Source organism: Rutilus rutilus (assembly GCF_951802725.1).
Source record: "Rutilus rutilus genome assembly, chromosome: 13".
Taxonomy (NCBI): Eukaryota; Metazoa; Chordata; class Actinopteri; order Cypriniformes; family Leuciscidae; genus Rutilus; species Rutilus rutilus.
In genome coordinates, this window is record NC_140218.1 from 27,525,786 (window position 1) to 27,543,434 (window position 17,649).

Below are 17,649 nucleotides of genomic sequence, written 5' to 3' on the forward strand. Positions count from 1 at the left end.
TTAGCCTATCTTGCTTATTCCAAAAGCAAATTCAAGATCTGTAATATTTGTGAGATTTGTATAGTAGGGACATAGTGTTGTTGGGGGGGTTGTTCCATTTATAATGTATAGATGCGTCATTGGCGGTTATGCAGTCCGCCATATTGGAACGATCAAAGCCTGCAACTCATAATATATTTATTTTATTTGTCTATGGTTTGCAACCGTAGTTAGACGCATAGTCGATTGCAGATAATGTATGGAAATCTGCAGTCGACTTCAGCAGATGATTTTGCTAAACTAACACAATACAACAAGATGAAGGCTAACAACATTACAAGTTACAATAGTAAAAGTAAAAACATTAAAAAGTACCATAGTAAAAACCTGTAATATTGAGTTGATACAAATAAAAACACAAACCAACACATTCTCACATGTAAAAGGTTAAACCATTTCTTCGGGAATTTAAATCTCTTGTCTTTGATTTCACAACCAGAAGTTGCACAACGTTGTGGCATCATTGATGCTTATCATTGAGTAACGATAAGCAAACCGTTCCAAGATGGCGGGCGCGCCGACGTGTCTTGAGGAGTGATACCCCCTCAGAACGTCACTGCGGAATACTACGAGGCAATTGGTCCGCGGTGGTTCCTATGACAACACATAGACTACAGTTCTAGTCCTTCTAGTCTCACGCTGGTAAGGTTCCGCTGTAATGAGATGGTTAGTTTCTGACATGTCCAAGAATAAGGTAAGCCGGTGACGTTTAAAACAAAAATATATACTGAATCACGTGAAATTGTGTGCTATACAAGAACCATTTCTGCACACTTTCTTTAAAATTAGCTCTGCGTTACAAAACTGTGTGACGCTCCAGCTCTAATAAGGTTTGCTGTAAAATAAAAACTTACTTTAAACAGCAGACAGCTGGACATAAAGGTGCCTACAGTTCCCAGAGGAAAAAGGAAGGGTAAGTCTGTTAGCTTTTGCTTTCTAATACAATGACATTCATTCATTTAAGTGTCTAGATAGGCATACTTTACACTACCGCTCTACAGTTTGAGTTCAGTACAATTAAATTTTTTTTAAAGAAAATGATACTTTTATTCAGCAAGGACACGTTAAATTGATCAAAAGTGGCAGCAAATACATTTATAATGTTACAAAAGATTTACATTGCAAACAAATGCCGTTCAAAGAATCCTAAAAATGTATCACGGTTTCAACAAAAATATGATTCAGCACAGAAACCAGAACTGATTTCAACATTGGCAATAATAAGAAATATTTATTGTGCATCAAATCAGCATATTAGACTGATTTCTGTATCACGTGACACTGAAGACTGGAGTAATGATGCTGAAAATTCAGCTTTGCATTAAAGGGATAGTTCACCCCAAAATTTAAAATCTGTCATCATTTTGGGTGATCTATCCCTTTAATAAATTACATTTTAAAACATATTCAAACAGATAACATTTATTTTGAATTGTAATAAAATTTGACAATATTACTGTATTTTGGACTAAATAAATGCAATCTTGATGAGAATAAGAGGCTTTTTTCAAAAACATTAAAAAAAAAATGATCACTTAGCCTAATCTTTTAGTGGAGATGCTTGTTTTAAAAAAGCGTTTAATATTTTCTCTGAAGTTCAAACTGTTGTCTGTGTAGGTATGTACATGTGTATGAATAAAAGGTAGTTGAATAATCCAATGTGGTTCATTTTCAGGGAGGTAAGGAGTTGTATACGGTACAGATGTGGCCTGACCAACACCATTCAGGATGTCCTAAACCAGAGACCAGGCTGGGTAGAGGTGAAAGAGTAAGTGCTGAGCTTTTACTGTGTGTGTTTTCGAACCCTACGGTATGTACAGTATCCTCTTTGCGTCATGCATTCATGTCTCCCCATACAGAGAAGGCGATTGGGACTTTAACTGGTGTGATGTTGGATGGCTGAGAGAGAACTTCGATCACTCGTACATGGAGGAACACGTGCGGATATGTCACTTTCGCAACCACTACGAGGTCAGTATTATGAAATTACGTTGTGTAATACATTTACTGACCTGCAGAATATTGTGTATATTACAATCGAATGAAGGTGAACAGAAAATAATCATGATTTATTTTTATTTTTTTCTATAGCTGACTCGTAAGAACCTGATGGTAAAAAACCTGAAGAGGTATAGAAAAAATTTAGAGCGGGAGGCTGGGCGTTTAGAGGCAGCCAAATGTGACTTTTTCCCACGGACGTTTGAGCTGCCCAGTGAGTATCACATATTTGTGGAAGAGTTTAAGAGAAGCCCAGGGAGCACCTGGATCATGAAGCCTGTGAGTGTTTGTAGCAGTACGATACTACCAAACTGATCATCAACAGGTCATCCATTGTTACAATAACTTCCCATCACAGGTGGCACGATCGCAAGGGAAAGGAATTTTTCTCTTTCGGAAACTCAAAGATATCATAGATTGGAGGAAGGTAATACAAACTTGACAGCACCGAATCTTAAAGGTATAGCGGAGGATTTTGTTTTTCCGGGTGGATCATCAAGACTATTGGTCCTCCTAAGCGTCAATCATTCTGGTGATATGTTTACGTAAGGCCGTCGTACGTGCTCGTGCACACGATTCACACGATGGCGTGCGCTCAAAACACAGGTTGGGCTTCCCACTGACGCCTCAGTCGCGAAGTTTCTACTTGACAGGTAAAGTTTGGAGAAATCCATTTAAAATCACTGCTAGTAAAAGTTAATGTAAGCTATGATTAGCTCGTGCATGCTCTCTCGTGCACACGTTTAATAGGCGTTCCCTCTCGGGAGCAGGTAGAGTGTTGCGCATGTGCATTTTTTCAAAAAGTGGAGAGGGCGGTTCTTTTCTAAAATTCGGGAAAATCCTCCGCTATACCTTTAAATCTTACATTTTCCCAAACATGTAAATTCTTTCATTAGTGTCATCCCAAACCTCTATGTTGCGTAACGGTGCTGCTGTTGGTTTTAGGATGGGACCCGCTCTGAAGAACAGAGAGATGAGGCTCAAGTTGAGAGCTATGTCGCTCAGCGCTACATTGAGAATCCCTACCTCATAGCTGGTACATCTAATACATTTTTAAGGCCAATTCAAACTTCACCGACAGATGCAAGACAGATGACACTTCGTCAGGTTTTGTCGGATTAGTCTGTTACCCCTGTTGTCCTCTGTCAGAGCTTGTTTTCACAGATTGATCGTTGAATCCATGCTTATTGAGTCGTGGAATGTCGTACTGTAATCTGGTGACTGTCCGCATATGTCGGCATCTGTCAGTGCAGTGTGAATTGGCCTTTTGCTTCAGTACTTTATTGTCTTTATTTGAACCTTTATTATTATAATAGCTGAACGTATTTTACCTCTACCACCAGGGAGAAAATTTGACTTGAGAGTCTATGTGCTCGTAACATCAGTAAGTGAGCGTTTTTTTTTTATATTGCAATTTTTATTTCATAAATATGCACAGTGCTAATTTTTCGTTGATAAAGTACTTTCTTCTGCTGCAGTGAGAAACATGTTTAAAAAATGTGTTATTTTTGCAATTGCATATGAAATTTAAGGGATAGTTCACCGAAAAATTTCAATTCTGTCATCATTTACTCATCCTCAAGTTGTTCCAAACCTGTATGAATTTCTTTCTTCTGTTGAACACAAAAGAAGATATTTTGAAGAATGTCTGCTCCAAGTACGATGTCCTGGTTGTCATTTAGTTATTACGTAATTAAAGGAGCTGTATGTAAGAAATGTATTTCAATTAATCATAAAATGGCCCTGATATGTCACTAGACATTAAGAAATCATGTTCATTTGACAACAGTAGTCCGGCCAGGATATTGTCATTTAAAAAGTGAAGTTGCAGCCCTCAACTGATGTTGATGTTGTCATGTTGTGTTTTGGCCTGAAGCGCCACCCTCCACCTATCTACCAATCACGAAGTCAGTAGTGTTTCGGCATCCGGGTTGCCAGCTCTGCTCTAGTTACCACAGCTGCAGCTACAAACGTTCGTGCTGGATCCTGCAGCCTGTCTGGCAACCTCGAGTCAGGGGGGAGGGGGAGGGGATACGCCGCTCTACAGTAATTTGAAAGTGATTGCAGTACCAGTTTTGGCCACAATCTTACATACGGCTCCTTTAATTATGACATAGCTGGACTTATATATTTTTTGACTTTACATCACTGTTGACACACAAATGAATGTTGCATTTTTAAAACAAGTCAGGCAATATAATGAATGTAATTTTGTTTTTGGCAGTATATTCCATTGAAGGCCTGGCTGTATCGTGATGGGTTTGCTCGATTTTCCAACACCAGGTTCTCTCTTAACAGCATAGATGATCAGTGTATCCTTTGCTATATATTTCTGAACTACACTCTACTTTTATTTTACGCCCCATTGAACATAAACAGACATGGAATTCGCTTGTTTATCACCTTTAACCTTGATGTACGCAGACGTTCATCTCACCAATGTTGCAGTGCAAAAAACTGCTCCTGATTATGATCCTGAGAAGGTATGTTGAAAGTACACTATTATGTTCATTAAAATATAAAGCAGTAATCGCTGACTTTTACTCTCTCCTAGGGTTGTAAGTGGCAGATGCAACAGCTGCGCTGTTATCTGACTGCTAAGCATGGTTTCGAGACAGTGCAGACTCTGTTTAAAGAAATTGACAACATATTTATTCGCAGCTTGCTTAGTGTTCAGAAGACCATCATCAATGACAAACACTGTTTTGAGTTGTACGGATATGACATACTTCTGGACCAGGATTTAAAGCCGTGAGAATGCTTTTATTTTGAATGCTTTGAATGTAGGAATACCTTGCATTGCTAAAAACAAAAAAAATGACAGCAGTTTGCCATCATGCAGGTGGCTGATTGAAGTGAACGCTTCACCCTCCCTCACAGCCAGCAGTCAGGAGGACTATGAGCTAAAATACAGACTGCTGGAGGACACCTTGCACATTGTAGACATGGAGGGCCGGTACGATTTGACATTTGACAAACTGACATAAAATTACATGGAAGAGAGTGGAGGATTGTGTATGTTGACATTGTTGTCCAAAACATTCTATTATGCTTAGTCTGACAGGCAAGGAGAAGAGGGTTGGCGGATTTGACCTAATGTGGAACGATGGACCCGTCTACACCGATGTCGGTCTAGAGGCCATGGGTTGTTCTTGCCTCGTGGCAAATACACACCTTGGTTAGTGTCTTTTACTGCCTAATTGGAGATCTTGGCCTATAGTGCATGAGCTTTTTAGACACACTCTTAGGCATTTGTGAATTACATCCAGTTCAACAAGAAATATATTCATTAACAATGCATTTCTAAAAATAGGGTATCAAATAGCGCTTTAAAGTCTCCAATAAGTGGTTGGTCAAAGCATTAGTTGCACCAAAAATGAAATTCTGTCATCATTGTCTCACCTTGTTCCAAAACTGTATGACTGTATTCTTCTGTGGAACATATTTTGTATATACAATGGAAGTCGATGATCACCAAAACTGTTTGGTTACCAACATATGTTCTTTTGTGTTCAGGTTTGTAATGACATGACGGGAAATAAATGCAGACATTTTTTTTAATTAATTTTTTTATTAACTATCCCTTTAATGTTAAAAACATTCAGGAGCTCAGGAATTCTATTAAATGAGCTTTATTTGACCAAAATCTGGTACCGTTTTAACCCCTGTGTGATTTTGTCATTGTCTACAAAATATTAATGTTGTTTAAATGTTGTTTAAAAAGATATCATTGGTAACAGGGTTGCAAATAACATATTACTACTACTCTTCATGCTACATGCTGTTAAACATATACGTTTTCTCTCTTATGAACATGGGATTTGCATCTTTATTGTTTAAACAAATAATGAAACACCTATTTGTGGAAAGCATCACATCTCATGTCTCCTGCAATAAGTACAAATGCTTTTTGCTCATTTTTGTTTTTACAGGCTGTGTGAATGATCGCCAGAAACAGCTTCAACAGTTTCTAAAGCCTTTCCCAGGACAGAAGAGAGCATGATATGCAGATGACATCTAATCAGTGTGACAAATTATGCATGACATCCCACAAATACCTACAATGCTTCAGATGAGTGTAAATATGAGCATTTAAATACCCAGAAGAGATGGCAAAGCCATCTGAACATTACATGGTCTGTCATTGTTTACCGTTTTATAATGAGTTTAATGAAATTTCAATGACGGTATCAATCTCTGCATTCAAATAAATACTGTAGACAGAGGCTCTGATGATGTAATGAAAATGGTTTATTTTGTATCTCTAAAAATAGCTGCATTCAACTCTACCAACAAGTCTCAGCAAAATAAAAGCACAATCTGACAATGATAGGACAAAAGTAGATTTTTGTATATGCGTTTTTTTTTTTTTTTTTTGCCTGATAAGGGAACTTTACAGTACATGACATCCAAATTGAAATGGTGCTACATACAGTACATCAAGTATGGAAATGTGGTACTACGTACTGTATGGCCTCAACCTGTACCATCTTTCAAGTCATATGCATTACACATATAAAACTACAAAACCACTACCATCATTGTTCCTTAAAAAAATAAACAAAACATGCTATATTTAGAGAACATGAAGTTCAATGTGATCACCTGAAAAGTTCTCAAGAAGTAAACAAACATAGATAACCTTGACCCTATTATCTTAATAGTTCCGTCTCCATCAACACAAACCACACCACAAAACCACCATCGTCAATCCTAACATCACAATTCAACTACATCTAACTCACTGAAAGGCTAATGTCTTCCAAAACATTCAAAGATAAATAATGCATTACACAAAACATTCTTATTCAACTAAAATTTCAAAGCATTGTAATAAACATACATTTAATAAATAACAAGAAAAGAAGTCCCTGTAAATAGCACTTTACAAAAATACAGTCGTTACAAAACATTCATTATTCATCTCAAAAATATACATTCTTTGACCAGTAGTGCTCATTACACAAAATGCCACACACTGACATTCTTAGCCGTACCTCCCTCAAATAAGAGATATGTACATGCACACTGGATTTAACTATGTTTACTTCATTTTATAGAGGATTTGTGCGTACAGTAAGCAAAGATAATCTGCTTTTATGTACTTAAGCAGATAAAATAAATATATCTTGAAGGAATGCACATTGAAATATACTAAAACTATGAAAAGGCATGATTTCTAAAGAGAAGGATACATTTTTAAGGGTGCGGTCACATTTACCGTTTCAAAAGAAATCCATGCGATTTCACCTGAGGCCATTTCAAAGGGTTCAAGTTATCATTGACCAACAGAAAGCTCCTCAATTTGAAAGTTATGTTGAGTGCGTGAACACAATGGCCAATCAGAGGTGTTTAAGAATTCGTTCCAGAAATGCTTGTATAGTCACATTTTTTTTATTTCAGTACCGACTTGGTACCGAAGTCGTTACTTTTGACAACACTACTGCCAATAGACAATGGGTCTCATTCATGAAACATTCGTAAATATGTGAGTGATTTGCGCGTAAAGAGACCTTCCCGAAAATTCTTCTCCTGATTTACAAATACTTCGTAAACGTCAGATGTGATAGTGAAATGTGTGTGTGTGTGTGTTGTTAAATTCCAATCAGTCGTAAATGGGACGCGCGTGCACGCTCATTCTCAATGACCATAAATCCCGCCCATTAAATCCGACTGACAACTGCATCATATTATGACACCAAACGAAGGATTTCAACATGTCTTCTCAAAAGCGAATGAAAAAGAGAAATTTCTCCGATGCAGAAATTGAAGTTTTATTATCAAAAGTTCATTCAAAACGCCACATTTTATTTTCAAGCGTACATAGCGGCGTATCAGGTCCTAAAAAAAGGAAGCTTGGCAGCATATTACAGATGCAGTTAATGGAGTTTCATCTGTTAATCGAACAGTCCCAGAAGTGAAAAGAAAATGGTTCGACATGAAGCTTGACTGCAACACCTGTGACTTGCGGATTTGTGTTCCGTTTGCAGATGCTATTACTGGTAAAAAGAAAAACCGTATGTAATTACTATATATCATATTTTTTCAAAATGCTGTGTAAATATGTACCGATTAAGGTGAATTAAAATGCAGCCTTATTAATGAGCAAAACGTTCGGATGTTAAACGCACTATTTACGCGTGGCTGGGAGCAGGTGTAGATTTCTTTCGTACCAACTAACATCTGGAAAATACGAACATTTTAATGAATCCGAAAATTTACGCCAGAACCACTTTACACACGATTTACACAAAAATTCGTTCTGCTCGTGTTTCATGAATGAGACCCAATGGATCTTTTTCCCGCCATATTTTGCTAATCTGACCGCACCTTTATCCTTTCTACATATAACTACTTTTAACTGCAGTGATATTATAATTGTTTAATTAGCTCTTCTTTACAATATGCTAAATGGACATGGTTTTGAGGCAACTGAAAATAGGCGTGAAAGGAGCACTAACTATTTGGCGTACTGAGCATTTTTCACTTTGCCATTAGTCTTAGTAGCTGATGGCACTTTTGCGTCGCAGCCGTCGGTGACCATTCTTTTAGTGCCAGATCTTAATCGTGCTTCACCTGTTCTTGGACAATCCTTAACCATTTTTTTCCCTGGACCACCACCTTCCCGCTTTATAGCGGCAGGAACTCGCCTATCAACCCCTTCACATTTCGCTCCAGGTGGATCTTTCTGTTTCTCTGCCTCATTTGACCTCACAGTCTTTCCTTTCTTGACCAAAGAATGGGATTTGACATTCGAGTTAAGTTCATGAGATGCCCTGCGCACGTTACCCACGGCCTGCAGGTGGTTCTGCTGAGCCTTTGGTGCTTGAGGACTGACCAGGTGCTGGTTTTTCGATGTGGGGCGGTTTTCGGAGGCGGAGGCCCGGCTTTCACTGCTGCTTCTCTTTTGGGAGTTGGCCGGAGGAGCTTTGCGTTCTAAAAGGGGACTGAGGCGGGAATGGCGCTGGTAGGCATACGATGAGCAAGTGCCGTTGCAGAGTGGGTAACGGATATGGCAGTGAGGGCAAACTAGGCGAGAAAGCTGGGTGGATGATGGGCTGCTCATTGAAGAAAAGAAGCCCCGCTGACCCTGCCGAAAGCTTTGCGGAGAGCTGAGGCGTGTCGGAGGAGCAGTGTGAGGCCTGGTCCGGTTGCTGTTTGCTAGGACACTGGTGGCCTGAACTTTTGTTCGGATGATGGGCACGACGTGCTGCCCACTCTCAGCCTGAATGGTTTGTATCTGGTGCCACTCCAGCTGGAGGAGGCGCTCCAGATACTTCTCTAGCTGCCCTACGGGTTTTGGCCGGGGAGCCCTCTTACCCTCCGTGTTGAGGAAGATGGCGAGCTGCCTCAGGCTCCAGGTATTGAATGGAGGTGGCAGGAAGTCTGGGTAGCTGTAGCTGACATCATCGTCCTCCAACGACCTGGGTCCAGGGATGTGGGGATGCAGGTCCATGGAGGTGATCACCTCTGCTCGGAGGTTAAGCTGAGGAGGAGTGCAGGGAGAAGGCAGCACAGGGAGCCTCTCGGAGTCAGACAGGTCACTGGCGCTGTCCGTGTCGTCCTCCTGGTGCTCTAAAAGACGGAGTGACTCCAGATCAGGGATGTGATCCTTCAGGGTGAAATGCTGCAGCACTGGCTGAGGAGCCAAGGGTAGCGAGAGAGCACGACGGCTCTTCTCCAAGGCCACGTGGCTCAGTTCCATCTCTCTACAGCACTGAGGCTCCAGCTGAATTTTCTGCCTCTCCTGTCCACGCTCGGGACATGACAGTTTGGGACGTGAAGGCCTCATGTCTGATTCTCCCTGTGTGCTACAGAAATGGTTTTATTAGGGCTAGGTTGACAATATTGATTTTTCTACTTCAATGAAATGATAATGATTCTTAAATCCCAAGAATGATCTTTTAGTCTGTACTGTTTTCCATTGATGCATGAATCAAATTTCATTATCTGTAGTGTGCCTCCCATACAATGAGCTTGGTGATTTGTTATTTTTGATATTCCAATCCTGTCAATTCATAAAAATAAAAATAAATACTGTTCATGTACTCGAGTGGCATGTGAACTTATAATCAGAGGTGGAGGTAACGCATTACAAGAAACATGAGTTACGTAATCAGATTACTTTTTTTCATGGAACTAGTAAAGTAATGCATTTCTTTAAAATTTACAACAAAATATCGTTTTTAGTTACTTTTTCAAAATAGTTACTTGCTCATATAAGTAATTCAAGTTATATTGTTTTCCCATTTATTGACTGACAGCTCTCCTATGTTGAGAGAAATTGGGAGAAAGTGTAAACATGATGGTTATTGATTGTAGTGCTAGACTAAATGTGAGCACGCATTTCCTCATCTCTTTTGCACAAAAAGATTCAGTATCCCACAAAATAAATGCAAATGCAAACTCAGAATATTACGCAAACCTGCAATAATTATTTTAAATGATGTACTTTATGTATTTAATCTCACTTTATTAAACAATGTCTTTGCTGCTGACCTTCATTTGTAAAACAAACAGGCAAACCCAGGTTAGAAAAAATAACGCGAAAAGAAACGCAAAGCCTTACTTTCCTAAGTAACGGAATTAGTTACTTTTTTAGGGAGTAACACAATATTGTAATGCATTACCTTTAAAAGTAATTTTGCTTATCATAGCTTCCTCTTTACTACTTGTTATAACACCAAATAAAAATGAATGAACACTAGAAAGTATGTTGAAAAAGGTACAACTTTCAGTAAAATCTCTCAATGAGCATTTCAATTGCCAAAAGACGTTAAAAACAGCTTGTAAACAATATATCACATGACTTTACGTTTACCTCAGGAAAGCCATTCAATGACCATAACATTTGTTAGCTACAAAAAATTACACTAGAGAGGCACATTTTCGTAAATATAAGCACTATATTACATTCATAATATTTTTTAATTAACTTGTTAGAGATGTCTTATTTAATGCATGTTTAAATAAATCTGTCAGGAAAACAAGTTATGACAGCCACAGTTTAAATGGTTATATTTCAGTAGAAACATAATTTAAAGGTGCAGTGTGTGATTTTTAGCGGCATCTAGTGGTGAGGTTACGAATTGCAACCAACAGAAGTTACGGTGGCCGACAGGAAAAGATGTTGTCGTCTGAGACAGCAGAGAGTAAGCAATGAGGTTTCTTTACAAAGATAAATTAAGAAATTATGTTTACTTAATTAGTCAGTAAAACAATACGTTATTGCGAATATTATTGTTTCTTGTTCATCACTGTGTCAGTGTTTTATTCATTGACTTTAGCTAGGTTCTAACGCGCTATGTAGTAGTTTGTTCGTTTAGGGCTACAGTAGAAACATGTTGGCGCAAAATGGCTATTTCAGTGTAAGGGGAGCCACGGTGTATGTAGATAGAAACGGCTTGTTTTAAGGTAATAAAAACATAACGGTTCATTATGTAAGGTCTTTATACACCACTGAAAACATAGGCTAGTTATGTATATGATATTGCATTTCTGTCAACAGATCCTCCAAAATATTACACAATGCACTTTTAAGGGTGCGTGTTTGTAAACAACTCAGTTTTTATTAGTGTGTTGCTTATTATACCTAAAAATAAAATAGCAATTGAATTTAATAGTTTGGACTCTTATTAATTTTAACCTTTAATATTTTAGTAATGTACCACTCAGTTTTCTACATGGTTTAGTTTTTTTTTATTACAATTTTTTTTAAAACCTGATATAGAACCAAATGAATCATTATCAAGTCAAATTAAACAGAGATTGAAATTAAATCTAATTGATTTGTGAAATCTGTGTCAATACTCAGCCCTAATATTTATCGCACAGCACTTGATCCTGATCAGCTAATCAGAGCATTCTGCAGTGAAATATCCATTTGTTTAATTTTAGTACTATTCATAGTTATCTATATAATAAATTCCATATGCTAAGTAAAACTCACCCACGCAACTTGCAAGTGCTGCCAGTTGGACTCTTAGCTTTCTTTGGTTTAATGCCATTTTGGACCTGGGGAAGATCATGAAAACATATTCAAAATGCTGCAGACATAAATAAATACGTTTGATGAATCTTAATGTTGCATAATATGTAACTTACAATTTCGGCTTTAGGCAGAGGATCCTTCTCCTGGCCTGGATGCAAGGACACAGTTTTTTTGAGAGGTTTCTTATTCTGGTTGACGTATCCTCCTCTCTTATTATTGCTGCAAATAAAGCACATATTCTTAGTGAAATATATATATATGTATATGATTTGATTTTAATAAATTGCTTTAATCAAACTTACCTGGCAACAATCCCAGTGTTTTCTGCATTTTTCATTCTAACCTTCTCCTTGTCTGGCACCTTCTTCAGTGTCGCAGACGCAGTTCGTTCCTGCAGGATGGGACCCATCGCATCAACACTATGAAGTGAACAGTCGCAGTTTCCAAGCTCTCAGCTGTGCCCCAAAATGTCCCATTTGTGAGCGCATACACGCACTGTGCGACAGAAGAGCATCATTGCAGATATGAAGCGAAATAACAGCGTCACAGCTTATATTTTCCAGTTTGCCAAGAATTAGATCAATCCATTAAACTGGGTCGAACAAACTAATTTTTAACAGGGCAATAATCACCTTTGCATCTTGTTTATGAAATTCTCATCATCGTTCATTGAGCGAAACGCGTTGAAATCGCCGTTACTGTGCATCACTACAGCTCGATCAGACTTGTTTACCTGCTGCTTTGTATGTTCAAGCATCGTTGTCGTCGTGATCCTACGACTGGCATGATGGGAATTGAAGTTTATAACTGAAATACGAGAAGCGGGATAATTTCACCGCTGCCTGTTACGGTTACTCATAAAACACGGCAAAAAACAAAATACGCGTAGGTGCATGTATCAAGAGGCATGCTATTGTGGTTGTGTAAATTCGCAAGAATCACCGTTTTATTAAAATGACCAACAGTGTTGCCAGATCAACGGTAAACATCCTGGTCTGAAAAGAAAAGAAAAAAACTACTCGCAAAAAAATAATAAAAAAGTAGTGAGCCCTGTTTATTTCTGACCGGGTCTAAATACATGAAAACCATACCTCAAATTCAATATGAAATCCAAATTGACAATTTGTTTTATGGAATATTGTGGTATTTATCATTCCGGACCCTTTTATGACGCGTTTAACGTCACCAGCTTCATAAATCCTGCAAAGTTTTTCATAATTTCATTTCATTTTTTACATTTATGTACATTTTTAACACTATATTTATTGTTATATTACCTTTGCTTCAAATTACAAAAAAAAAAACAGTTAATGCTGCTGTGAGGGTGTTTCTAATACAGCTTTTTATTTTATTTTATTTAGTTTTTTACTCTTTTTTAAAGTTATGAAAACACTATTGTGGAGTTTTTCTTTTGCTATTTGAGCAAATGGGAACACACAAATATATATTTAATGTAGTCTCTCATTCACTGCGTTTACCTAGCCTATTTATATCTTCTAAATATACATGTGTCATTGCTTTGGAGCACACTAGCTTATAGATAACAGTAAGACTAACATATTCATACATACTAAAAGCCAAAAAGCTTCAATTTTGATTCATGGGGACGTAAAAAAAGCCCAAAATCGGCGGACATGGCAACCCTGAGATCCACAGCATTTCCCGAGTACAGCTGACGCAGTTGCCACGCCCCCTGCATTTGACGTCACACCCCTACCAGCTTTGCGCAGTTTGCATGAAATGCATCATCGTATGTGAGTGAAATCACGTAGTATACTTCACCTTTGCACAAAGTTTGTGTAAAGCTCCTCCACATTATGAACGCTTGGTTTATCAAAATAGCGTCGGAGTATCTTCAGTCGCGTCGTAAACCCAAACACGTCGGATTTTACTGGTGAGACAATGAAAACACGAATTTGAACTTCTTCTTTTTTAGAATTTTTATACAGAGCCAAAGTCATTGACTATAGACGTTTGCACTGACACTGTACCATTTTAAAAGATATTAAATGTATCTTGGATAAAAGTGAGCTGAGATTAAAGCAACTATAGTAAGCAAGCCTGCCATGTTTTCACAGCTGCACAGTATTATGCCAGACGTGCTTCTTTGAACTTACTCGAATATTTCATAAGTATTTATAACCTAGAATATTTCTCATTTTCAGGTCTCTCTAAGTTCTCTGTGCAAGGTGCACTGGAAGGGAACTATTTCTAATAAACATGGCCTGGTCTTTGGGATGTTGCCATAAAGACACACCCCTCGAAGAGATGAATGCTGACCTATTTTCTACCACTGTATCAGGTTGCTCAAAACAAAGTTCCGCACCGATTTCCCAGGGCATGTCCCACTCAAAGACAGACAGTGGAAGGAGGCCAGTTAAAATTCGTCCACCTAGCCCGAGAACGACTCCAAGGCAAACTGTAGGCCGCAGCCTATCATGTGAACCCCCAACCAAATCCATCATCCAGAGGCGGACTCAGTCCCTTCCATCTCCAGCAGAGAGAAGGAAGCTTAGTCGCAGAGCCAGCGTCCGATTTGTGGACTCTTTGGGGTTGGACCTGGAGAATGTCAAGGTTTTCAAAAGCGGCGAGGACCCATTTGTCCCAGAGCATGTTCTCTTCCGACTGTTAATGAATTCTGAGCTGGCCTCGAGTAAGAGGATGGAGATATCCCTACCATATTTGAAACCCATGTTCTCTGTCCAGCCAGGCGAATGCTCAAACTTCACGGATCGTCTGTGTTCTCAGCAAGTATGTCTAGAGCGGGTTTTGTGCTATGAGCCTGGCATTATAGGGATCGTTCAAGTTGTGAATTTGGCGTTTGAGAAGGAAGTGAGTGTTCGCTATTCCTTTACAAACTGGAAGAGTTGCTCAGAAACCAAGGCTTACTGGGTTGCAAGCAAATGTATTTCAAATGGGCCCTGCTGTGACGCGTTTCGATTTCATCTTCCCGTTCCTCCGTTCATCCTTCACCCTGGGGCTGTGCTGGAGTTTGCGGTCTGTTATAAAGTAATGGAGACTCAGTTTTGGGATAACAATGGTGGGCAGAATTACAAATTAACCTGTCAGAGTTACAACCTGCCGGTGCCGAAGGAATGTGAAGACAGCATGATACACTTTATCTGAGGACACTGAAAGTTAGATGGAACTTTTTTTAGAGCACTGTTTTCACTTTTTCATTTTACTTGCAAACACCAGCATTTTCACCTTGTGATATACATTGCTGAGCTTCTGGAGGTCTTGCCATAGCACATTTCCTTTGTGAATAATATGTTGAAATATGAGATTTTTAACTAAGAACTGTTTAACTGGACTGTAGCACTGAAAGTATTACTGTATGATGACTTTATAATGCAATATAGATTCAAAAAGTGCCTTTACTATATATATTTTTTTACATTTCAGATTTGCACTTGTTTGTGTAAGGATTTTATTGTCACTATGTGGTACATTTTCATAGTAGCCTACTTGTGTATATTGTAAACACAGATGTTGATGGAATAAATTATAAGGATGTGTTCAGTGGAGATGGGGAATACCACTTGTTTTAAAGAACTGGTTAAAAAATATTCAGTGATTCTCTTATCACATTGTCCTTTAACTTCCAATAAAGCCATATTTGACACAATATTGTGCTTTTAAGTGTGTTTTTTAAGTTATTATTGTAACTTCAGTTTGTTGCTGCCACCAACATTCAGGTCATAAAAACAAACTAATTTACAATAATTGACATTTGAGTCATTGACAAATAAAGCTTAAAAAAAGTTTTTTTTAACAATCTTTTAAAAACTGATGTAATGCATATTTTTGAGTCATGAAAAATTTGTTTAAACAAGTTTCAGCTGTTAACATTTCAAAGTGTTTCAAAGCATTTTTGTGACATATTATGTTAGGCAATACAACCAAATCAAATAGTTGTTTGTATATACTGTAGTTGTACCACCTGACATTGAAAGTGTACCAACCTACCCACATACTTGAAATGAGCAGTTTTACCAGAATTTGAGATCTACAAACCTTTTTCACTCCGCCACAAGATCAGTAGAGCTTCTCTGGATAATGCATTTTCATCTTTACTGTTATTACCTTGTCAATTCATAATAAAAGAGCCATGTTTGCAGTTGTGCCACCCTGATATTTGAAAATATACAAATTGATGGACAAAAGTTTTTCAATGATCTCAACAGCTTTAAAACTACTGATTTATATATATTTGTTTTAATTGTTTATAAGAAAGGTTTCAAACCTAAAATGTGCTAAATACCATAGTATTTAGTTTTAAATGTTTTATTATTAAGACACCATTTAAAATAGTTTAGTCGGTTCGTTTGTTCGGATAAGATAACAAAACATAAATTAATTTGTATTATTTTAATGTACTAAAAATGAATTCAAACTAAATAGGTTATATGGTTAGGTTTTTAAAAGTAATTTATTTTAATGAAAAATCGAGAAACATCGATTCATTGAAAAGATCCGACTCAGAAGAACAACCTTTTTTTGTGTGTCTGTTTATGTGGCCGCGCGTGCTCGTCATTTTACTTTCCCGCGTTATCAAAACACAACGGCTTCATACAACCGACACACACGAAATATATCTTTCTTTTACAAACGATTTTGAGTGACAATTGAGCATTTTCGTCTCGAACGATCAGCGTTAACTTCACATTATTTGTTAATAGATGTGAAAGTTCCTCCTGAAGTCCGTTGATGCGTCAGTCATAATCTGAGGTAACGTTAACGTAACGTTAATCTGAACACTAGCCAACAGGCTAACTTAAACTAGTTACGATTTACTCCATCAAATAATTAGACAAATATTATCGCCTACAGCAATAATCTTTAACTGTTACTGTTATGTGTGTTATTTTGCTGTTTTTGCCACAGTCATTCGCTGCCTATGCTGTAGATGAGCCATTCACTGAATAAAGTCCGCTAACAACATAATTTGATTAAAATATAGCATCCTAAACTAAACAAAGCCAAAACACGCAGTTTGGTGACTTTTGTAGTTAATGTAATTTCGAGAATTAGAAGACTGACATTTAGAGGTCTCATCTTTCCTGGAATTGTATTTTCTTTGAATTGTGTGCGTCTGAGATCATATTTAATATCTTCAACATTTAAAACAGGTCATCGTCTGCGCATCATGGCACCTTTGCAGGACCATCAGGTGAGAGACAAACCCAAAAGAGCTGTTTACTTCACGCTTTTATTTCTTGGAAAATGGATGTAACCTCTTACCTCTGTAATGCCTTTGTCTCCTGTAATTATACGTGATGATTTTTATTCATTTTTTGCACAATACCACAAAGTTCACCTTGTAATTTATTACTTAGGTGGAGAAACTGGTGGATGAGGCTTTCAAACACAATAATTTTCAGGCCCTGGAAAAATTTCTGCAAAATGAAAGCAAGGAGGAAACCTCTTTGAAATGTTCCAGACTATTCATGACCAAGCTGGATAAGCTGTTCAACAGGGTAAGTTTATTGCATTTGCATTGCAATTTATTATTATAATTTTTTTATATTGATTCCTCTCATTTTTTTGAGAAATGTTAAGCAAATAAATTAAGATTTGATATACCTTTATCAGCACCGAGGCAGAGAATTAATGCGCTG

The 17,649-nt window shown here is 37.8% G+C and overlaps 3 protein-coding genes across 5 annotated transcripts; 2 read left to right on the forward strand and 1 right to left on the reverse strand.

The window, feature by feature from the left end:
- Positions 1-637: 637 nt before the first annotated feature.
- ttll9 (tubulin tyrosine ligase-like family, member 9) lies at positions 638-6,267 on the forward strand. Its single transcript, XM_084428152.1, has 14 exons — positions 638-733; positions 903-952; positions 1,715-1,807; positions 1,899-2,010; positions 2,131-2,316; positions 2,396-2,464; positions 2,983-3,073; positions 3,381-3,421; positions 4,262-4,349; positions 4,462-4,520; positions 4,592-4,788; positions 4,880-4,993; positions 5,094-5,215; positions 5,970-6,267. The coding sequence occupies exons 1-14, from the start codon at positions 698-700 to the stop codon at positions 6,038-6,040; spliced, it is 1,329 nt and encodes a 442-aa protein (XP_084284278.1). The 5' UTR covers positions 638-697; the 3' UTR covers positions 6,041-6,267.
- A 6-nt stretch (positions 6,268-6,273) lies between these two features.
- Positions 6,274-13,015, reverse strand: fam217ba (family with sequence similarity 217 member Ba). Of its 2 annotated transcripts, none has more exons than XM_084428150.1 (5): positions 12,661-13,015; positions 12,331-12,523; positions 12,142-12,247; positions 11,987-12,051; positions 6,274-9,848 (listed from the first exon to the last, which is right to left on the reverse strand). In XM_084428150.1, exons 2-5 carry the CDS (start codon positions 12,435-12,437, stop codon positions 8,498-8,500), a joined length of 1,629 nt encoding a protein of 542 aa, XP_084284276.1. In that variant the 5' UTR covers positions 12,438-12,523; positions 12,661-13,015; the 3' UTR covers positions 6,274-8,497. The 2 variants fall into 2 exon arrangements, with proteins under 2 accessions (XP_084284276.1, XP_084284277.1); XM_084428151.1 differs by having other exon boundaries at positions 12,762-12,879.
- A 719-nt stretch (positions 13,016-13,734) lies between these two features.
- ppp1r3da (protein phosphatase 1, regulatory subunit 3Da) lies at positions 13,735-15,649 on the forward strand. Of its 2 annotated transcripts, none has more exons than XM_084428294.1 (2): positions 13,735-13,782; positions 14,194-15,649. In XM_084428294.1, the coding sequence occupies exon 2, from the start codon at positions 14,249-14,251 to the stop codon at positions 15,152-15,154; it is 906 nt and encodes a 301-aa protein (XP_084284420.1). In that variant the 5' UTR covers positions 13,735-13,782; positions 14,194-14,248; the 3' UTR covers positions 15,155-15,649. The 2 variants fall into 2 exon arrangements, with proteins under 2 accessions (XP_084284420.1, XP_084284419.1); XM_084428293.1 differs by lacking the exon at positions 13,735-13,782 and adding an exon at positions 13,786-13,922.
- The last annotated feature ends 2,000 nt before the right edge of the window (positions 15,650-17,649 follow it).